We start from the raw sequence: 24422 nt of genomic DNA on the forward strand, positions 1-24422 counted from the left end.
GATGGGAGTTGAAACTTTAGATAAGGTAGCCAGGGTGGTCACACAGAGGCAAAAATATATTTTGGAATAGGGAAATGGAATCTATACTTTCTAGAAAACATAAATTTGTCTTAATTTCTAAAGTCAACTTTGCGATTGGGCAGGAATGCAGACTTATATTACCACACAGTGAACTTTATTGATTACAAGTCTGGGACCCTATCAGCAGGTAGAGATAACTGATATCCTATCTGTTGCCTCATTGGAACAAAGCAAAAAGATGTGAGAGCAAGGGTTAGATGGCAAGAGTGAAGCAGAAGGGAATTCAGCAGTGGGCACTCAGTTGAGGGCCTCACATGTGGTCAGTAAACTCAGGGTGATTCCCAAAGAGTGAGTGGCAGGCAGGTGGCCTGTAATTAGGGCAGAAAGAAAAATGAGGCCTGACAAGAGTCTTTCTATTGAAGTCAGGCATCAAGAGATTCAATCATGGACAGCAGTAAGTGGACACAGCCTCAGGAGAGCTATTGGTAGGTCAATGACCCAAGAAGGGGCAGGTATCACCTAGCAGGTCTGAAACAGGCTCTAGTCCCTGGAGAACAGGAGAAGGCCCACTTCTAAAGAATGGGTTCCAAGAGGTAAATCTAGGAAGCGTTTCAATAATGAAAATATAAGTGACCATAGCTTGCAAGATATGGGGTTGAAGCTTGGTGGTTAGGGAACTTTGAACAGGGCAGTACCCCATTTGTAATGACTAGAAACAAGGCAAGAAACCAGTTACTAACATGAGACCTGGGCAAAGCCTACAACAAGACTGGCAATGCCAAGCCCTGAGCAGGAGAGTTGCCAATCGTTAAAGTGTGCCCCACCCTTGTACCAGGACCCTGAGCTCCAGAGAGGTCTGCTTTGAAGTCAGGGAACTAGGTAGCATAATAAAGAAAAATGTTCCCCAAGGAAGCTTCACAGTTCACTCCAAAGATGAACAAACCCCAACCGTAGCTTCCTCCTCCTAGACTCCCTCTTCTACTTCACCTCTCCATCTTCTCAAGATACTTTCAGATCCACACACCTGCTTCTTCCTTCCCCAATGTCACAGAGTAGCATGGTAGGAACACAAATCTTTCTCCCCTGCCTTTGAGAGTTCCCTGGCTGTCACTCTGGGGGTTAGGAGCCTGTGAAATTGAGGCAGGCAGGAGGCTGAGCTTCCTGATGAAATTTGCCAACCTGACCTCCAGCTGGTACTTATCAGTGCCATGCCTCCTTTGGTATTCCTGATAGCAACGACACAGTTTTATCAAGGAGAGGCACAATGGATAAAGGAAATTGTATACCTTGGAATTGGAATCTAAACCTTAAGTTTGGAAAGAAAAATGACCAGGACTCTAATGTTCAAAGAGCCCTAACCTGTTGGTTTGGGCAGCAAGCAGAAGCTGGTGATTCTACATTCCTTCCAGAGTAGTCATTAATGTTTCCTGGTTGTGGGTCTATAGGAAGACATTCTTAGGTTCATTTTAAAATGAACTTAAGTTTCTGAGGGAAACTACACCAACCCCAGTTCCATGGAGCCTTCAATAGGAACTGAAGGTCACAGAAGGGATTTGATTTCCTAAGGAGTCACCCTCCCCATGACCTGTGCTTGCATAATCCTTAAAGTGTCCAGCAATGAGGAGTTTTACTTAGATGGCTCTTAGTGTCTCAGTTTCCAGTCTCATCTCCCAATGTCTATGATTAAATTATTTGCTTTTGAATTCCTAAAAGGCCCACCAAACTGTGATTCATAACAACATATGTACTGATTCCTAAAATGTGGGGGGAAGGCAAGGGCAGTATTAAAGATACAAGTGCTCTTTTACCCAAAGAGTTCTTGAAAGTTTTGTCATGTGGATATCAGTCTTATAGATTTACCTGCAACAATCTGGAAAATGGTTCTACTCCATAAACATTTTCATTCAACATAATCAGGTTAGGTCTGAACATATTTTTTTTTTTTTTTATAATCACCATTTTAAAAGTCTGAATTAAAATCTGGAAATGTTATGACATGTGATTCTGCAGTTGCCCAAACAGTATCATAAAATAGGCTTTCTCAGTGACCAAGTCTTGGCTTTAATAACAGCAATAGCTAAAGTTTGGGACACTTTCTTTGAGTCAACACTATTAAATTGTGCTATAGGAATCAATTCAATCATTCCCACAACAGCTCTATGAGGTCATTATTACCATTGTCCCCATCCTAGAGATGAGGAAAGGATAACACCATAATATTAAAAACAGGTCCAAGGAACCAGAATTTGATTGCTGGTAACCTGACCACAGAGCCACAATCAGAACCACAGCATTCTATTGCTTCTAGCTGGTAGAAGCACAATGCAGAGAATAGGCTTTCCATCAGTCAACCAGGACCTCATGCACATCTGCAAGAAGATCAATGCTTCACAAACTCAGGGAGAGGGAGGGACACTGAGTTGACTAACTCTGGATGAATCCTGCCCTTATGGAGTTTACAGTTCAGTGGAAGAGATAAGTCACAAATGACTCCTGCACACATAGTGAGCGAGCTTCCAAGAGAGGCGGCCAGTGCCACAGAAATTGTAGGAAAAAGAAGTTACTTGGAGCTAAAAGGATCATAGAGTACTTCATGGAAATGCTGGTATCGGAATAGTCTGACCTGCAGGAGGAGTGTGTTAATGACCAACCACTGCATTCTTGCCTGCAGGACCACAAAGCTGCCAGGGAAAGAGACTGCGAGTAGCCCAGTGTGCATTGGTCTTGCTCCATCCAGTTAGACTTGAGGACAGATGGACATTTTCTGTTTCTATTGCCTGCTCCAACGTGATTAAAAATTGTCAAGATAGTCCTTCATTTTGGCCTCCTTCTGAAGCACGGAATTTTATTGTAACAACAATTCTCAAAATATTATTTGAATCACATAGCACTGTGTAAAATAAAACTGTAAATAGTCTTTTAGAAGATGGTGAATGGATTGTGATAAGTCACATGGCAACGTTAGTGGCAACTCCAGGTTTTCTATATAGGAGAGACAGAAGGGTAGCAATATGAATGAAAGAGGAAGTCAAAGATTGAGAAAGCATCATTTATCCATGTCAAAGAATGGCAGAGGGATGTGAAAAGCTCCCAGTACCCTCTGTTTGGTGCCACCTCTGCAGGACAGGACTGTGAGAAATCAGTTATGAATTGTGCTGTGTGTATAGATGTAGGTTGCATTGGAATGGCTTTAATTCATCACTGGGACTCTGTGTCCTCTAACTGTCCTCTTTCCCTTTCTTGATGGTCCACCTGTGCTGGGTGGGCTGCCCTGGCAGGGCACTCACTGTGCATGGGTAGAGGTCGCTGCCTGACCTCATTCCATCCTACCCCTTCTGGAGTTCCCTGCCCCAGACCTAAAAGGACTGCAGAAACAAGAGACAGGTGGCTGGTTTTCCCCACGGCAGCAAAACTGTTCTGTCTTCTGTCTGGAGCAATTTGTTTCAGTGCCGTTTTCAGCTGATTGTATCTTGTCACTGCGTCTAAAAACAGCCATCGGTGCTGCTGCCACCATGACGACTGATACCGGCCTCTACATTTCCCTTCCTCTTCTTTGTCCTCCTGTCTTTTCCCTCTCTTGTCCCTTTTGTTGCTACTGAGATTCATGAAAAAGACTGGCCTTTTATAGACACCGCTTGCCAAGCACAGGACTTCTTTCTGTCTTTGTTGGCTAACCCATCCTTCACTGTACTGCGGGACAATCTTATGTTCTACCGCTTCCTGTTGACTGTGTTCTGGGAGGCCGGCTTTTTGCTGACAAAGAGGGAACTGAGTTGTGGGTGTATTTTTCTGGCAATTTTCTCTCCTTGAGCAATTCAAAAGGCGAGGAATACTGGAAAAAGAGTGTGTATTTACACAGTCTTTGTAATCTGCTCATGTCCCTCTCTGAAAGCACTGACTCGAACAGGTTTATAATGATCTTGGTCCTGAGGCAAGATGGAGCTGGGTGGAAAAGAGCCCAGTGTCGGTACATAGAGACTCCAGCGACAGGTCACACTGTCTCTTACTCTAGGTCACAGTGTCTCTTACTAGATCTTTACTGGGAAATTCTATAGCTTGTTTCTTTTTTATCACTTTGTAAAACATTGCTAAAAATAGTACTATTCTCACCTCATAGGTCCATTGTAAAGCACTTAGCACAGTACTCAACAGGTACGAACTGTTACTGTTGCTACCACTGAGAGAGAATAATTGGAAACAAAGTTTCATTCAAAACACTGAAAAAATGTTTCCAGGGACTTGTTTTTCATAATACCATAATAGAATTTTCCTATACACTGGTGGTATTATCTCTGAATACAGGGAATTCTTTAGTGACCTTGGGTTATAGTTGATCTTTCTATGAAACAGTTCACAAATTTTGGTGAGCTATTAAAAACTAAATTAAAAAAAAAAAAAAAAACTTTGAGACGTGCAGATGTGGTCATATCTTAGAAATCCTTTTTCAGATGTAAATTAGGGTTAATACTATCTGGCAGTTTGAAACAAATGCTGGTGCAGCTTGCCTATTTTCAGGATGTGATGAACTAAAGCAAATGTCAGAAAGCTCCTGGAAGGAAATAATATTTTTGAACTTACAAGAAATTTTACTAGCTTATATTCAGAATTAGTTGGTCAGTATCTTGGTGTTAGGCAAAGTAATCTGGATCCCCAGATTCTCATCCTATCTATAATGTCATGTTAACATCCTTCCCAGGTCTTTCTTAGCTGAGTAGGTTCAAAATTTCCTCACTATCTGTGATCCTCACAGGGAATTTGTGACAACCTAAAATTATGTTATGAGTGAGATCTATGCTTTTTTTTTTTTTTCAGAAACTTTACATATGAAATTTTTTCCTTATAAGCTTCAAGTAATATGTAGAATTGTTTTTGCTTATGTTACATTCAGAATTTTAAAAAATTCATCATAAATGTGTTCTCTCCAACATTTTAGAATCAATTGATATATTGAAGAGCACAGGTAATACATGCCTTCTTGGTTACCTTTCAATTCTGAGATCTCTGGAAGAAAAAATATTATAATTATTCACAGTTATTCTGGGGAAGATCTAATCTTTACTTGCTATGTGTAGTCGGTAAATTTAACATACCAGTAAAATTACTCAATGAGGATGCCAAGAATAATGATCAAGCTTACTAATTTACAGAGCTTCTTTGTTTATAGAGGGCCTCTGCATGCCAACTACAGGTATGAATACTTCATTCTAAGGCCTAGTGCACTGGGGTTTTGTCAGAATCATTTTCATTATTTTCACCATTATCTTTGTTATCACTTATGATGTATTGCCTGTCATGTTCCCACTATGTTTGCAAATAATTAATTATATCTCCATATCACTAAGAGTACAAATTTCCATTATGAATGTTATTGGTTTGTAAAACTATTTAGCTCAGCTGTTTTGCCATTGCTTCCTATACTAGGCGGATAACTCTTTGACTCAGCGATGAGAGAGAGAAAATCTGACCAAGCTCACAAAGAACTTTTAAATAATCAGATATGATTTGACTGGCTACAGCCATTGCTAGCAAGAAAAAGTACCTTATTCAAGCCAAACACCAATCTTAACCCAATACAACTAATGGCAAAGAGTCTAACTAGTCCATTAGAAAGAAGAAATTTAGAAAAAGTAGGCACCTGGAACAACTCAAAACCTCCAGCTGCCCTCAGCAAAAGTTGGGAGGGGCCAGCTCTAATAATTCAACTACAGTAATGACTGATTCAAGTCCATTATTAATGAGGAACTCCTTTCCAGGTTTCACTTGGCAAATTCTGTTGTCCTCTGCTTCCCATTCCGTGGGAGCAAAGGTCGCAGAGTCTGTGTGGATAGAGCAACCAGAGCCCCTATCGAATCACCAGGAAGCCACCACACCTAGCAGGGGTTCCCCCAGGTTACAGGGCACACCCTTGAATACCTCCAAACCACACTGGCAGCATCAGTGAAGGACCATCTCATGTCTTTTATGCACTTAGCCTATACCCAGATGTGAGTGTTACTCCTAACCTCCAGCAGACACCTGACTCAAACTTTGAAGATGATGAAATAATCCACTGTGGCTTACTGCACCTCACATCCTACAAAACAATATACCACATCACTTTAATTGCAGCCCATTGCTGATAGTGACTGTTGTGTGGGGGTGGTACTGCACCAATATGCTCACCTCTCCCACTGGCTTTTATTTCTTCCTTCATTAACTTCTCTGTATACGGATATAGCATTCTGTACACTAACACCACGCTTTGCATGTTCCTTTCAGTGTTTGTTGATAAGGCCACTGGTGGAATAGAAAGTTCACAGCTTTACTGTTAAAATCTTGAGCCTTCCTTGAAACAAGTGCATGTGTTGTTTATTTAATATAATCCTTTTCTTAATAAAATCTCAAAGCTTCAAACTTGCCTTTGAAATGATTGGTTGCCAATGTGGGTAAAATATGTGTACAGAAGACAGTATCTAGAGAATGGGAAAAAATATTTGCCTGAAACCTTGTGAGCCAATAATAATAATGTTCTTCCTGAATTTAAATTCTTTTGTGTTTCAATGAATATGACAATGACATAATAGATAATATTATACTCAAGGGAAAAATCAGAATTATTTATTTTACCAAATGAATCTAAAACCAAAGCACTTCACCTTGAACTTGCACATGAGTCAGTTCAAAGCATCAGCTGGTCATGGAACCTCAGTACATAATGGGACACATGGAAACTCCCAGATCCACCAAAAAACAAACAAACAAACAAAAAAAAAAAAATGTGGTGAACGAATCCTTCAAGCTTGCATCTTAAAAGCATGTGTGCATTAGATAGAAACAAATAAAAAGGATCAAAGGATTACCTTATGCTTAGGAAAAATCATTTTAAACTGTGATCAAAAGGCATAGATTATATTAAGAAAAAAGTTTTCTGAAACAGGAAAGAGAATGTTAGCATTTACTTAGGATGACAATTTACAAGTGGCATCCCTCCTAGTATTATGATTTAAAAGTATTTATTCAAAAGAATAAATAAAGAAAAAATTTAAAGAGCCCACACATGAAGATGAGAGAAAGTTGTCAAGGTCAAAGTTGGACAAAATAGTGAAATGCCTGTAATTGACCTCAGGTCTTGCTGCCAGTTGTCACGAGAGCTGACTGGAAGAAAGAAACTGCCTGTCAGTGGGGATGTAGCTGTGAACTGGCAGAACAGATTCTATGTTTGTATTGTACAAGTTCCTACTGAAAAGGTCTGAGAATTCAAGGGACACAACAGTCATGCTCAGGCTCTTCTTTTCTGAATGGGTGCCAACATCGTATCCTGATACAAGAAATGAACTTTCTAAGTGTGCCACTTAACAAAATAAAACTATTCTAATGGTCACCAGACACCTGCCATCCAGAACAGATGGTGGCCCTGCCGAGAAAATTTTGAAAGCTTAAAATTATGGACTACAGATGAATTCATTGACCTGTGGGAGTTAGTTTAAGCTGTAGTGTAGATAAAAGCAGGGAGAGTGTTCTCCTAGTACCTATTTATGCCAATAGGGCTACTTGCACAGTTCTTAAGAAGAGAAACTCTTGAATCCAGTCAAATGCAAACATGGTGCCAAAGCACAGAAATGAAAAAGAAAAAGGGAGATGATCTGGCTCCCTGTGAATTATTTGCCATAAAAACACACAAGTGTAAAGATACATAAAAATTCATACAAATAAAAGTTGAAGAAAGTCACAAGTAAAAGAACTGATAAAAGACCCAGCTAGAAGAAAAAATATTTATACTCTTGAAAGATCTAATATTCACCTAATTTCCATAAGGTGGAAAATCTTGTTCAATTGTTCAGAAACTAGAAGTCAATTACATTGCACCTGAAAATGCTGCTCTGAGAAACCCAGTTTAAGCTTTGGCAGTGATTTTATCACAGGCTACTATGATCATTGTGGAAATATTGATTAAAATGTAAAAAGAGCCAAAACACTTGTAGCACTAGCAGCAGTGGCACTTGAGAGATAGAAACTCAGAATTGTAAGTCCTTCCAGGAAGCTTGAGTCATAGAATAGAGGGACCACTGGCAACCACCTGCTGAAACTCAGAGACTCTCCAGCTCTGCAACAATTGAGCTTCTCAACTGGAGGCAGAGAGCCCATACTCAGAAACTCAAGCACCAAATAACCCTTGCTCCAGAAGGAAATTGACAGAAGCAGACATGGAATTTTATAAAGACTAAGTAATGTACTTTATTTCAGTACTTGTATATCGTAAAAGTATCATTGAGCTGAATCCTCTGGAAGGTAAACATAACAATTCAGTCTATCTTATCTCAAAAGCAGATTCCTGTTGGGTTCCTGTGTTCAGATCCACCCTGTGCTTATTGTTCGGACTTTCAAGACCAGTAGGCAAAGGGCAGATGCCATTCAAATAATGAAATGTCTACTGCTGAGGTCTCTGCTGCCTAGAAGCAGTGATGCCCTGGCTACCAAAATATAAAAATGTCTTCTGAGAACAACTGAGTTAAGCCTCAGAGAGCTGAGGGAAGTAGAGTATTAGTTGTAGGTATTAAATTTTAAAATGTTTAACTCATGGAACATTTTTTGGAGTCCTCCCCCCCACCCCAAGAAACAGAAATCTAAACTTCCTGTTTCTTTTCTGAATTAAAAAAAATAAAATAATTTGTATTCCTTGAGCCTCAACCAACAGAGAGATGGTATTGTAGTGGTCCTCAGAAACATACTGGATGTTAGAAGAAAATAAGCCAACCAGTGAATTTTAAATTTGACTCCCCCTCCCCAAGAAAACTCACACGCAAAAAAAAAAACCCTTCACATCAAAGTGTGAAGGGTTGTTGTCTTTCACCAATTGTGATAGATTTTAAAAACATATATGTTGTTTTTCTTTCAATTATTATTAAGTTAAAAAGCAAAATGACCAAGCACAGCAACTTAGTGAGACCCTTAGCAACTTAGTGAGATCCGATCTCAAAATAAAAATAAAAAATAAAATAAATAAACAAATGGACTGGGGATGTGGCTCAGTGGTAAAGCGCCCCTGGGTTCAAGCCCTGGTATCAAAAAAAAAAAAAAAAAAGTAAGAAAGAAAAGAAAAATTAAATCATATTTCAGAAAGTTAGGAGATCTAAACAGTCAAAACACTCTTGAAAAAGACAAATGAAATTCAAGTGCATGAATTTCAAAATTTACCTCAAAACTACAATTTCAAAACAGTGGGAACTGGCTTAACAAAGACAGATCACTGGAATAGAATAGTCCAGAAATAAATTCTTGCATATATAATCAAGTGATTTTCCAGAGAGGTGCCCAGATCATTCAATGGAGAAAGGGCAGTCTGTTCAACAAATGCCATATGCCAAAAAATGAAGTTAGACACTTATCACATTAAAAAAATTTAAAAACTTCAAAATGGATCAAAGACCTAAAATCATAAGACTTAGAAGAAAACTAAAGAGGAAGGCTTAGGGATATTGGATTTGGCAATGGCAGCATAGATATGATGCCAAAAACAAACAACGAAAGGGAAAAAAAAAAAAACAAAGTAAATGAGGCCTCATGGAAATTAAAAATATCAAAGGAATGAAAAGGCAACCTTTGGAACAGGAGGAGATATTTTTAAGTCATATATCTAATAAGGTATTGATATCCAGAATATATAAAATACTCTTACAATTTGTAAGAGCAACAACAAAACACCCTAACTAAAATAATGGTGAAAGACTTAAATAGATTTCTCTCCAATGAAGATCAAAAAGCACATGAAAAGAAGCTCAATATCAGTAGTCATAATAAGAATGTAAATCAAAATTATGATGATCACCCATTAGAATATTTTTTAAAAACAGGAAATAATAAGTGTTGATGTGGAGAAATTTAAACCCATATCAATGGATATGGTGGGAATGTAAAATCGTGTGGCTACTATGGAAAATACTATGACAATTCTTCAAAAAATTAAACATAGATTTACCTCAAGATCCAGTAATTCACTTTAGGGAAGACTCACACACATATTTGTACACCTTTTTGGATAGCACTTTTATTCACAAGATCAGAAGGTGGAAACAAGCCCAGTCTCTATGGATGGATGAATGGATAAACAAAAGGTGTTATATACATGCGTTAGAATGACGGAAATTTTGACACATGCTACCACATTGATGAACCTTGAAGACATTATGCCAAATGAAATAAGCTTGACACAAAAGACAAGCTATTGTATGATTCAATTTCTATGGGGTTCCTAGAATAGTCAAATTCATAGAGACAGAAGGTAGAATGGTGGTTACCTGGTACTGGGAGGAGGGGGGAATGTGGAATTATTGTTTAATGGGTATAGAATTTCAATTTGGGAAAAAGAAAAAAGTTCTGGTGATGGATGGTGGTGATGGTTAAACAACAGTGTGAATGTACTTAATGCTACAGAACTCTATACTTAAAAATGGTTAAACCAGAAAAATTTGTATGTTACACACATTTTATCATAATTTAAAAACTGAGAACAAGAAACACAAATAACAAGTGAATGAGTTGTTAAAAATTGGGAAGAAGTTAAATGTCCAATAATATGGGAACAGAAATGATTAAATAAATTATTATTACCCACTCAGTGAATATTTATGTAGCCAACAATATTTATTTATTAATGGTGGCAACATGGAAAAATGCCTATAATATGATATTAAGTATACAAGGCAGGTAAAATTGTCATATAATATGATTGTAAGTATAAATAACTCTGGTTCCAGAAAAAGACTAAAAGGAAATATCAAAATGCTTTAAATTTTTAAGTTGGGAGAGTGAAATTATTTGCTTTATTTTCATTCATTTTCCTAATTTTTTTTGGAAAACAGATGTAATAATCTTTAATGGAAAATTAACTTATAATAAAATATGAAAAGAAATACAAGGTAACATTTTAAAATAATTATTATCCTTTTTAGTTATCTATAAATACCAAAAATACTGGCTATCTTTGAAACTTTTGCCAATAGCATAAGTATCAAGGAAGCAAGTGATTAAGGTTCCTGGAAATTCTTGTTCAATATTCTGCTTCAAATACCATTCAGGATTCAGGTCACTGAGCAGAGGATACAAAGTCGAACGACTCTGAAGGAAGAAAGAAACTTTTCAAGGAATGTCATACATTTGTCACTGGGCAGAGACAACTTCCCAGAGGCGGAAACTGCATGCATGGAGAGATGCCTATCTAGGTTAAAGCAGACTCACAGCTTAGCAAATAGGGCAGCCTTTCAAACTGCTTTCCAAATTGATGCAATGATTCTAAGTGGGTTATTCTTAAAACTTAATTCTGTATCCATCTTTCTCCCACTGACTTGTTGACACCATCTCATTGTCTGTCACAGTTCCACCTTGGCCCTCTAGCTCCCTACCACCCACCCAGGGGACAATAATCAGAACAAATGCCCATTAGGCTGTGGGGAGGAACAGCAAGGGAGAGGCACAGGCTTCAGATGGTGATGTCTGCTTTTCCAAAGGGGCAGACAGAGGACAAGGAAAATGGGCAACAGTGTCACAAAGTACAGCTGCCACCACCCATCAGGAAGGGGTAGCTCCCTTCAGACTCAAGGACCTCATGCTTATAGCCATTCACAGGTATATTTGATGGCCAAGGGCACCAGATTTACAGGGTTCCAACCTCTGTGTTCCTTTCCAATGGGTCCTGTTGTTATCAATTTCCTGTAAGAACCTTAATCCAACCTGTTTTCCAGAGCCATTGTCCGTGTAGATGTTGCCTTAAAGTATTCTTATAAATTTAGTTCCATTCCATGATCCTCTTGGATTCTAGTTTGAAGAAACCTTCCAAGGTCGCAGTTGGTGTCTCTTCTACCCTCTGTCATTTTGGATCATTCTGTCTCTCAATTCTAGGTGGTTCGAGATCAGATCTCTCACTGCACAGTGAAATTACGCCAGACCACAGGTCTCATGGAGTATTGCTTGGAGGTGATTAAGGAAAACGATCCTAGTGGCTTTTTGCAGGTAAGTGTTAACTAGTTCTGCTTCAGATTCCACATCAGATTCCATGGGACTGAGTCTAGGACGCCTGGGTGGGGCATCCAGAAGCCCAGACTGAGCATGGGTCCCTCAATAACAGAACCTACCTTCACACTGCCATGAGGGTGTGGGTGCCTGCTAAACACCTCTAATTTACTGGAAACGCTGTCACCATGTATTCCAAGACTGAGAAATGTTTCGGATTTTTTGTTTATTTTTATGTGTTTAATCATGAAAACTTAACTCCCTATAAGTTCTTCTAAAGTGGAGTCACTGCCCTGCCTAAGAATTGGGCCTTCTCTATTACTGTGTCTTGGACAGTTTTGTCATCTGGAAATGTCTGAGTGTGCAAGGTTTCCATCTCCCTGTCACTGGCCATAAGTCAGTGATTTCTTGAATATAGTGAAGAGTTTTTCATTTTTTCAGTATTGTTTTAGTGAAATGCCATAAGATAACCTGAATTTTACTTATGTTTTGATCCCAAGGGTAAGGAACCCTTTGTTAAGGGATGTGTAGATCTCTTCCAACTCTCATTCTACTGCACTGGCCAAGAGTGATAAAGGGAGACTGAATGAAAGAATTCTCTGCCAGAGAATAACATATTAATTACACAAAGTTGGTGTGCCTACAGCATAAGAAATTCCATATGCACCCTCTTTAAACCAGTTCCCAAGTCTTTATAGACTACCCACACCTCAGAGTAGAAACTTAGATCAGTTGATTCTAATTGGATTAACTAATCACCAGCATTGTATCCTTTACAGTTGTTGACTTCTCAAAGCTCATGGAATATTGCTTATCTCTCACAAGTTCCACCTTGGCCCTCCAGGCCCCTACCACCAACCCAAGGGACAATAATCAGAACAAATGCTCATGGGGCTGTGGGGAGAGACAACAGGGAAAGGAACAGGCTTCTCCCTCTGTCACTCTTGGCTAGCAGGATCATATATCCAGGCATGCTATTAGATCAATTAACACCTGATAATTACTTACAGTGCCCCAACTCACAAAAATATTCAGATTTGCTTGATAAATTGTCGGTCATCCTAGTCATTTTAGTCCTTCTCACCAGATGCACTGAGACAGGATGGGTGTGAATCCCAAGGCGGTTTGGTGGTAACACTCTTAGAGTCAAGGGGCAGTGTTGTTTCGAGTGTGGCATTGTATTTCTTAGGCTGTGGTCTTTGATGTGATTAGATTTCTGACGCCCTCATAAGGAGAGTGCACCTGACTGAGGATCAGTGGGGGAAAGGCACGCTCACCCCCAGGATGACCACGGACTTTGACTTGAGTCTGGACAACAGCCCTCTGCTGCAGTCCATTCACCAGCTCGACTTCGTGCAGGTGAAAGGTACGTGCTTGCGTCTCCCGAGTCAGAGAACAACCTCTGGAAGAATGCTGGTGCTTTGGGCATCATCAGTACCCCTCTGAGGAATAAAATTCTGGAGTGGCTTCTATCTTATTGGGTAGTGAAAACATCTCCTGTGGTTGTGTAACTTACCTCTGAGCAAGTCAGATAAATTCAGATAAACTCATTACTCAGCTGTGTGAGAGTCAGAGATTTCACACGCTCAGCATCAGAGAATAGCAGACATAAAATGAGGTAGGGAGAAAGAGAAAACCTCACTGCACATACCTAAAACCTTTTTAGAGAAATATGGATATGAATCAAGGGAGCCCAGAGTTGAAATGACTGCTTCTGCCCAGATAGCAATAACGAGCAAACAGTTCAGCATGGACCAGTGGGAATTTGGGAAGATCATAGTTAGCCTGACAGCACTGGCAAGAAAATACAAGTGTGGAAGGAAAATGAAAATTTGACATGAACTATAAAAATTAATTCATGTAACTAAAGCAAGCTGTCTTTGAGATTTGGGGGAGGGTGTGAAGGGAACTACAAGTATATAAAATTATTTTAAGGAAAATAACTTTCAAAGAAAATTAAAAATTCAAGTCAACTGTGCAATAATACTTTATGGCAAATTAAATAATATTCATTTAAAGAATATTTATGGGTTTTGGGGGGATTTTTTTGTTTGTTTTTGTTTTTGCTCTTTTGTTTTGAAACATACATTCTCAGGAAGGTGCAAACATTATGAAGAGGTCCTTTGAACTCTTTGTCTAGTTGCCCTCAGTGGTTACATTTTGCATAGCTATAATCTAATACCAAAACCAGGACCTGGCATAGTGTATAGTTCTATGCCATTTTTTGATGTGTAGATTCATATAATCACCACAGAAATAAAGGTACAGAGATATTCCATCCCCATGATGCTGCCCCTGTATAATCATCTGCCCTCCATCATCATCATCTCTGACAACCACCAGTCTGTTCTTCATCGTTCTCCATCTCTAGCATTTTATCATTTTCTGATCTTTTTTTTTTTTAACTGAAGAAATTGATTTTCTCTTTGCAACTTCTGATGTAAGCATACATATAATAAATGACTCTTGGATTTTGGTGCTTTAAAAATTTTTGTCCTTAAGAAAAATCCACCTGCTTCCTTTTATCAGACAGTCACATAACCAAGTAAGTGTCAGGGTTTGTAGGGCTCACATAAAGTAGTTAAACCAATCCTTGTACTTGGGATTTCTCTCATCTTTTAAATAGGCTTGCTGTATTTTCAATTTTATCCTTTTTTATGGTTTTTTTTTTTTTTTTTTTTTTTTTGCTTAACATACATTGCTTTCAGAAGATACCTTAATCAATTTTTAAAGTAGTGTGCAGATGGTAAATTAAAATGCTTTGTGATAGTAACAAAAATATTTAGCATTTATTGAGTGCTAACTGAACCAGACACTCTCCTAAGTGTTTTATATGTATTACCTCATTTCATTCCCACAGCCCTAGTAGAAGACTGGGTTACTTACCTGAGCTCACACAGCTAGTGAGTGGCAGGACCAACCAGGTCTGGAGCCAGGAAACAAGGCTCCAGAAAATGCTTCTACAACTTCCCATCTATACTAAAAAGCTAGCACTTTCCTCTGTGCTTCTTAATGGAATATCTGAATTCCTTTCTTACACTTAATCAATCTAACTTTTTATGTTGCAGCAATTCTTTCTTGCTGTTTAAAATTTTTTTTTCTTTAACACCTACACAGAGCCTGTGAAGTAAACCTGTCCCTAGCAGAATATAGAACCCCAGGTAAATCTTCCATCGGCCTCTCTCTGTCCCCAGTTCTTTCAATGAGATAAAAATCACTGAAAGGTTATGTCACAAGTCACTTGGAGAAGAAAATATGTCACAAAAGAGCAAAATAAAGGCTTGATGGAAGAGAAAAAAACGAGCCAACCCAATTAAGCCTTGGCGAGGGGGCGAAGAATGAGAGGTTGGAGGGTAGAAGCTTCAGGGCTTTGCAATGTTTCAATCAACTGGCAAAGCCCTCCCCTCCCCGGTTCACTGCCTTTCTGAGTTCTGTCCATCTGCCCACAGTGGAGTCCAGGCCAGTTGGCAGGGTGGTAACAATTGTGTGAAGTGAGCAGGCCTTTCAGCGGCTATGAGAACTACAGGTTCATGTGCCTGGCATCACAGAACACATTTCCAGAGCATTGCCCCTTGGCCACTTGGCACTGCATACAGAAGTAAGGGTGGACACAGCTGTGTGTGCAGTTGGTTCAAGTCTGTACCCACAGCAGAGAATGGCCAAAATGCAGAACACCCTCACAGCACAGTTCACCTGGACCACAAAATATCTGGAACAATCATTTATGAAGTTAATATAACAGACCATTTGGTGTGAGAGGTAGGTATTCCATTTCCCTTTTAAGACTTCATCTTAATTTACTTCTGGTTAATATCACTCTGCCTTGTTACTTTATATGCTTTGTTTTGTGCTCATTAAGTTTAATTAATTCAGTGAAAGCCCAGTCCTTTTTAGAATCCAAATCGTTTTTACCTGTCAGATGCTTGTGATGGAAAGAAAAACTCAAAGGTCACAACATGAGAGAACTTGATTGACTAGTTAAAACTTCTCCTACTGGACTGTGTAATTTCTCTTAACACATGTACAACTGTTCCTGGCATAGTGTTAGGCTTTATTTTTAGGAATAAATACTTAGTTTAATGAACTACTCTTTTGCAACTTGTCAATAAAAGATCCCAAGAAACCATACTCTAAAATCCATGTACAAATGGCCCAAATTAAGTAGCATTTGGAATGGTGTTAATGTAGTCTGACCATTGTGAAAGTAACAATATATGTAATTCAATATGTGTTTTCTAATTGTGCTAAGTAGATTACAAGTAGAAAGTTAAAATATTTTTAGAATTACTGAGAGTATGCATTTAAAATTATGACTTAAATTGATAATGAAAATATCTGTTCACTTCTTGACCAAAAACCTTAGCAGCCATCTCTCTAGTTTTACAATCTCATCACAAATGCCCTTTCTGTTGTTGTTGATACTGAAGAAGATAGTTCTGCTGTTAGTTTCTACACATTTCTACTCAGCCAGCTACTGTTCAGCAAGAATGCATTGCCTGAAGTTATTCTCTTACTAACTAAAGATTTAACTGGTCTGTTCTGTCTGATTCCACATCACCTCTAAGCAATTGAAACCCATCTAGAAAAGGCCAGATATCTTCTTTGTTCAAACATTCCTAAATTGAAATGATATATTTTCTGGTTATATCTTGATTAGAAAATCACATTACCCTTTTTCCAGATGATTGGGAGTGGTATTTGATATTTCAGACTTTTAAAAATTGAAAGCAATGTATTAAGCTCTCCTGTGTTTTTATTAGAGAATAGTAAAAACAATATTTTCCCCTTAATTCTAAGTTGCTATCATCTACTATTCCCTAGGTCATGACAAAGAAATTTTTTTCTAGTCTGCCAAGGGTTCCACTGCAGAAAAATGTTAATCTAGAATGGAGCAAGTATATAGAATATCCCAAGAGTCATGAGTCATGGTGGTAAAATGAAATGTGAATGTGTTCATTATGAACCAGGTTGAAACCATGACCTAAAACTCCACCGATGCTTTTTATTACATAAACCAAATGGCTGTTAATTCCTTTAAGTGCCTCTGCTCCTCTAAGGATATATTTATCTTCATTAATTCATCTTGAATATGAGAGCCCAGAGTATGCACCAAGGTCATGGGCAAGGACAGTGTGATCTGAACAGGCTGTCCTACAAATCATAGAGAAGAAGTGGCCAGGTTGGCAGCGAGGGGGTAAGCATACACATCCATGCATGTAATCTATCCCTGCGTGGTGGTGTGGGGACCTGAAATGCATGTCCTCAGAACATGCATTCACATTTCTCCTTAACAGTGTACCAGCATCAATCAGTTTTCTAGAAATGGCCTGTAGTTCCTCTAAAGTCTAAATGCCATTTGTTTTGTCAACCATCAGAAAGAGGAATGACAGTCTACAGACCAACCTTCAGAAAAAATGTAGTAAAATGGCATTCCCAACCATCATAGCTCTGAAGGTGAAATAACTCATTAATATCTATGAGCAATTCTTGGGAGTCTTTGTCATTCACATCAGAGAATACAGAAAGAAGCCTTCAGAATCAGGGGTGGAGACTTTGCTCCAGTGCACTTCCCTGGGCACCCCCTGAAGAAAAAGCTGAGCTAAACACACAGCCCCAGAGCCAACCTCCTGGGCTCAGATCCCAGCCCACCCATTCCCAGATGAGAATCATCGCTGGGCTTTAGTTTTTAGTTTTCAGTCTGCAAAGAAGAGATGATAAGAGGCCCTACCTTGTAGATTGTTGTGAAAATTCAGTGCATTAATATACATAAGTCTCTCAGCACACTGCTGTCAGTGAGGGATCAGGAGGCATCATTTATGATTTATGTTTCCTGTCGAGGGTGGGAGACCAGTTTCCTTTCTCCCTTGTCCTCACCACACTTGTTGATTTCACAATTCTCAAAGTTGTTAATGTTCACATCTGAAGAATTCAAGAAAAAAATAAATAAGGAAAATGTGAGAATTAATTTGAAAAGGAGTAGCCTTTAGAAAGCAAGATATTTGAAAACATTGGTAGAAGAAGCCACTGTTGCAGAACATAACTTTAAACTACAACTCTTCCACTCTTAAGGAAGTCAGTAAGAGTAGCTCCCCTGGTATCTAAGAGGAAAATTTGTAGCCTGAAGCTTGATTTTATAGACTAAAAGAAAACTTACATGCTAGAAGTCTGATCAGGTCAGGAGAAACTAGTTGTTAAAGAAAAAGCATGAAATGAGCTTAAAAGTGTAAAGATCAAGATAGCTATGTTAGCCCAGAGACAGAAGTTCACATAAAATAAAACACTCTTTCTTAGAAATCAGTCCAGGAACTGAGCACTGGAGTGCTCTGCATTTCCAAACCATAAAAGAGAGATTAATTTGAAAATACTTTGGGTTTTTATAGACCATTTATTTTATACCTAATAAAATGAAACAGGGTAACATAAAAATCTACTATAAAGTCTATTTTTCTAAATGTCAGCCTGAGTCTTTGCTAATGAGGCTGTGATTTTGTCACATTTGCCTGTTATGTACACCATCATTTTGGGGTAAATCAGGAATAGATAAATAAGGAAACAGAAAAAAATAATTTTTGACACATGGAGAAATAGATTTAGATGCATGCAGATGTCTCCTTTGCCTTTTGTGTCCATTTGCTTATTTGTTTAAATCTGGGATGATATCAAGATTTGAAGATTAGCAAGAGGTTGGATTTTTTTCCCCTATCCTTTCATTCTTTTTAAGTGTATCCATGGAGGACTAACATTTTAATTACACATGACATCATGTAGCTCAATTAATCTTCTAATTATACTTATGTCTGGCAGGGAAATTTGAGGACCTGATCAGAGACATTGCAAGCACTTGCAGGATTTAAGTCAAAACTACCTTGTGTTTGTATTCTTTGATTTTTAAATCGATGAGTTGTGGACCTGTCTGAAACATGAACAAAGGGAAAATAGAAAAGTAATATACAGCTAATGGAATGAGAGTCCAGGGAATTATTTTATGATGGGATCTAACTAACAGGATGGTTCAGAACAAACATCTCAGGAAGAATCAGCCATGTTTCTGGAAGCCCTTTGAAGAATGATCTGCTTAAATTTGTCATATTTTGCTTCCATAGTAAATATGATAAAATGTATTGCTTTTATAAAGAAACATTTTAAATAACAAAGTAACTCACCGATACTTACTGTGACTTAAAGTCAGTCCTCAATTACAACTCTTGGATGTTGCCCTTTTCTACATGGATGTTCATTAGAATCCTTAGAAGGAATTATGTTTTCTATCTTCTCTTACCATCTAGTCCTAGAGTTTATTTTTGAGCGAGTCAATGAATTTATCTCCCTTCCCCCAAATTCACATGTTCTGGGGACTTCTGAGGTTATAGTATCAACAATTATCTGATAAAATTCCATCTAAAATCTATAAAATCTATATATTGAAATTCAAAACATGATTTCCCTTCCTAAACTGATCACCTCCAATGAATGAGTCATGAAATTTAATTCCCTTTTGTGGATTTAGTAGCTCAGACATGGTTTTATTTTAATGTATCACTGTCTAAAGTGACCTGGTTGACCTTCACATCTCATATGCTGTGGTCACTGCTTTTGTTTTCTAGGTTATCCACCATGGAACCTGTTTCATAAACTGCTATTAAGGCAAACATCTTCTTGGTTGGGGTGATTGATAGGTAGAACTTTTAATTCAGTGTATGATACGCAAAGTCCAGTTTTGGTACAGCATACCAGGTGCTCCATGATTAACTTTGTTCATCTAATTGAGGGACAATTCTTTCCAGTTATTAAAGTGTGAAAAATAATAATAATTATAAATCAATGCTTTGGTGTTAAAAAACAAAAAAATTAAGCTGTTGGCATAAACACTGCTCCCTCCCAGATACATACATTTGAGTCCGTATGTTAGGAACTTGAACCACTCCTTCACTAATGTTTCTAAGTCTGTACATCTGCAGGTCCAACCTATTGTTTTAATATAAGCCTCTCAGTATAATATGTGGAGGAGAAGGTGTTGTAACTAGTCACACTATGACAGTTCTTACAAGACCATGAGGATACCTGGAGCCTTTTGTCATGCCACAGTCTGCTCTCAGATTCAGAATCTGGTTTTCTATACCTGAGGAAAGAGTGGACTTGACCTCATGTTATTTCCAAGCTACAACTGTCCTGACAGTATGATGTCAGCTTCTTGTGAAGTTTTGAAACTGAGAGATCTGTATTTGTATCATTTGCTATCAAAATAGAATAACTGACTTTTAAAAAATAGAATCATATATATAGAATCACATATCATAGAATCATATGTATGTAGAATAGAATCATATGTATCTGATTATATCATATATGTGATATACACACACATATATATACATATATATATACACACACATATATACATGTATATAGAAATATAGAGGGTTTAGTGTTATTTCATGGAATAAGAGTCCCCAGTTTATAAACTGAGGCTTAAATCTCAATAAATGCAATAAATTATTATTAGCATGGCTTCAGCCCTGTTATGAGTTAAATAAGCCTTAGTGGGCTGGACTTGAAGTCAGCACCCCTTCAAGTCATTTCCCTTGAAGACAATATCTTCCCTGCCCAAGAGACTGAGAACAAATCTGCTATCCCTCCAGCTGTCACAGCTCAGGTAGGAAGTGCCGCCATAAGTTTAGAACAAGATCTCACAATAGTTGAGGAACTAGCCCCACGTGAAGACTCTGCGAAGATCTGAGCCAGATCCCCATGCTCCCCAGGCCTGCTCCTTCTAACCACATGTTTATCAGGGGGTTGGTTATCATTCCAAGATACTCAACAGAAACCAGAGTTACACTGATTTTTGTTTAGCTTCCTCTCCAGTCCCAGCAACCCCCATCCTACAGCTGGAGGAGTGTTGCACCCACAACAACAGCGCTACATTGTCCTGGAAACAGCCACCTCTGTCCACGGTGCCCGCCGAGGGATACATTCTGGAGCTGGATGATGGCAGTGGTGGTCAGTTCAGAGTAAGTAGACAACCTACTACTTTTATCACAAACCAGTGACTCCCTCAGAGGACCTGCCATGGAGTCACTAGCCTGGCTTCTCCATCTCCTCTTGGGGAAGGCCACCCTGACAGGGCCTACTGACCCTTCAGCTGAGGCCTACCTTCTCCTAATGCCATCAAAGACAGACAAAGGAATATTGGAACTTTCCTACTCTTCCTGAGAGACAGAACAAGCAGCCCTACAAGCTCTGAATGGAATGGCCTGCGTTGTAATCTGATCTCCGTCACTTAGCTGTGTGACTGGGCCTGTTTCTCACCTCTGTGAACCTTCAGGTTCTTATCTGTAAACCAGGGGGAGGATAACAATAACATGTATCTCATGACTTGTTCTTAAGAGTTCACTGGATAATCCATGTAAGATCTTTAGCATGCTGCCTACCTAGTATATGGCAAGCCCGCAGTAGGAGCTATTATTACTACCACTATTATTTATTGCTAGTAATATCATTAGCCATTGTCTAAGATGTGTTTCTGCAGCCATAACTTGAAATGTCATTGATTGGCATTCCTCTTACTCGACATGTTGTCCAGGTATGGCCTCCCTATATTCAAAAACTTTCCTGGTCACATGATTAGGAAAGATTTCCCTGGTTCCATGTTTTTTCTTAGCCTTTCACCAGATAGAACCGATGTCAACAGATTATTATCACCATAATGCAAGGGAGTTCTAATCCCCCTGGGAATTTTATGGTCCCCTCTGAAGGTAGCATAGGCTGGTCTTTAGGCAAGATATGACCATGTTGCCTATAAGTTGGCACTCCACGTGTGACGACAGCCAGTGTGCACGTGCCTGCTTCTCTGTCCTATACAGACCACCTCATTCTCAGTCGTTCTCTTTTCCCACCTTGCTTTCCACCTGCTCCAACTCAGTCTTGCCTGAGTTTTCTTTCCTGGGAGCTCTGATGCCTAGGATCTCCTAATGGAGCAGTCCTTCTGGGTACTGAGTTCAGTCCCTGCCCTGATGAGGAGGGACCCTGTCTAAAAAGCAAACCCAAGGCCCCCAAGGAGGGAACTTTCCTACTCTTCTGGCCATCAGTGGCCAAACCTGGGGCACCTGTTTTCCAGAGCAAAGTCTACCAGTGCCTCCTTTCCTGAATGTCTTTGACCCTCCTTAGGTTTGAATGCTTTCAAGCAGGAACTATGTCTTCTGCCATTCTTCTCAAGGACAAAGACTCTCTGTCTTCTGATAGGGAAAACTTTATTTGCATATGTGTTTGTTTACTGGTAGGACAGAATCAAGTTTCTACCTTGGATTACATTTCAGTCCATGTCTTTGGTTGTGTGTGTGTGTGTAAAATCCAGTTATTGGTCAGTTTCTCACCTCTGATTTGTCTTTCAGTTCTTGTGTCACTTTCAGGGCCTTTCTTCTCGCTTTTATGTTTCTCCTGAGAAACTAATGCTTGTGGTTTTCCCTGTTCTCTACATAATTACTTATTTTATCCTGACTTTTTTTCATCCAGTTACTACCTACTAGCAGTGTTTGAGGCAACATACCAGGCCTCTTTTTCTCTTAGTCCCAGTGTCTCATGTTTGAGACACTTCCTCATCCTGTCCCTCCCCAAACCATCTCTCTCACCCACACTTCTCTTCCAAGATTTTACTTTTGCAGAAATTTCCATGTCTGTATTCTAAACCCCCTGAAACTCAGCATGCTTCAAAACCAACCCATAATTTTCTTTCAAAACAGCTGTGTTCCTTCCACATTCCCATTGTCTCTCCTTTTATATCAGATTCAGAATCTCAGCACCAACAGCTCCTCCTTCCTCCTTGAGATCCAGTAACAGTAAGGAAGTCATTGAATCCCCAGATCCCTTCTAGTCAACCTGTGGCTCTCCCACCAGGGTGACCCCCTATTTCTCCACAGACTACCATGAGAAGGTATGGCCAAGTCCTATGCACATGAAATTCGAGGAGCCTGAAAGAGAGGGCACGATATTTAGATTTGTGTTACTGCTGCAGTAGAATGAATTGAAGGGCTATCCAAGGCCCCAATCTTCTTAGGAACTCACCAGAGAGTTGTCATTTTAAGGCTGTGCTTTGAATGCAAATTATTTTTACTCATTACACCGCATAATTTTGCAATCGCTGAAGAGGGAAGCAAATGCCTAACCTATGCTAAAGATGCATTATGCTAGGATTTATTTTAAGCCTTTGAAATGTCATTCTTCCTCCCCCTTCCCTCTGTACCATGGTGCAAACCTATACTTCTGAAGCTTTGAGTGTAACCTTTATCAGAGTTCCTAAAGTTACCAGTGGAGTTATAAGCACAGCACAGAGACCACCCTCGTGTGTTCATACATTTTTTTTAAAAAACTCATGCTTATAAAAAATAAATACATAAAAATCATTCTTATGATAAAGAATCAGCAGGTATAATATAAATACAATGCTTAAATAAGTATAGTTCTAACTATAAGCATCCAATTTTAATTTTTTAAGTCCTACAAATTCCTAATAACTACCACTCATTAAGCTGCTGGGTCTATGATAAATACAAGAAGCTGTGCTCTCAATCTGCACATAAAACCTTATAAGGTCCTCAAACCAACTTTAGAAGGGGTGTATTATTTTACACACCATTTCACAGATTAGGTACCTGAGACTTAAAAGGGTATATTAAATTGCCCAATATCTTAAAGAATTCAAGTACAATCAGGCTGTTAGAAGAACTCTTATTCCTAACCACTCAGCAATTCTGCCTTCCTCACTCCTCACAGGGTTCACATTAAGTGGTGTCCTGTTATTTGTTGACCCTCAGGAAGTGTATGTGGGAAAAGAGACAATGTGCACCGTGGATGGTCTTCACTTCAACAGCACATACAATGCCCGAGTCAAGGCCTTCAACAAAACAGGAGTCAGCCCCTACAGCAAGACCCTGGTCCTCCAGACGTCCGAGGGTAAGGCCCTTCAGCAGTACCCCTCCGAGCGAGAACTGCGTGGCATCTAAAATGGCTGGCACGCCCGGAGGTAACCCCACCACTGCCCACATTCCAGAAGTGTTTCCATGACTTGCTCTGCATTCTGGCACAGAGCCGCTGTTCCTCTCCTGCCTTTAGAGAGCCCATGGTATGTGGATGTGATCAAACCAAAGATTCCACATCGGCAGTTCCAATGGCCTGGGCCGTCGGCTTCCTTTGATAACATTCTAAATAAGCTGCAGTTGAAGAAACTGAAATTGAAGGCCTGAATGTGCCCCTGGTGTCTAAGACAAATGTATCTAGGCTGTAGAGTAGGCTTCCATTCTCCACCAATACACACCAGTTGCCAGTTTTGCCCAGATGGTTCTCAATTCCTGTGTAGTGCTTGCTTATTCCTGAGGTTGGGACCTAGGTTCTTTCCAGCTGTGGATTTGTATGACTGAACATGT

At 39.2% G+C, this 24422-nt stretch overlaps 1 protein-coding gene across 11 annotated transcripts in view; it reads left to right on the forward strand.

Moving 5' to 3' along the window:
* TRIM9 (tripartite motif containing 9) overlaps nt 1-24422 on the forward strand; it is a 96271-nt gene that overhangs the window by 50306 nt on the left and 21543 nt on the right. For 9 of the 11 annotated variants that reach the window (XM_079130195.1, XM_079130198.1, XM_079130199.1 and 6 more), the window contains exons 4-7: nt 11896-12006; nt 13219-13372; nt 20857-21014; nt 23814-23952. In XM_079130195.1, coding sequence (XP_078986321.1) covers nt 11896-12006; nt 13219-13372; nt 20857-21014; nt 23814-23952 — 562 coding nt within the window. Of the gene's footprint in view, nt 1-11895; nt 12007-13218; nt 13373-20856; nt 21015-23813; nt 23992-24422 lie in introns of all 11 variants that reach the window. The other 2 variants (XM_079130205.1, XM_079130196.1) reach the window with 1 other exon arrangement.

The sequence above is a fragment of the Sciurus vulgaris genome (assembly GCF_902686455.1).
Source record: "Sciurus vulgaris genome assembly, chromosome: 2".
Taxonomy (NCBI): Eukaryota; Metazoa; Chordata; class Mammalia; order Rodentia; family Sciuridae; genus Sciurus; species Sciurus vulgaris.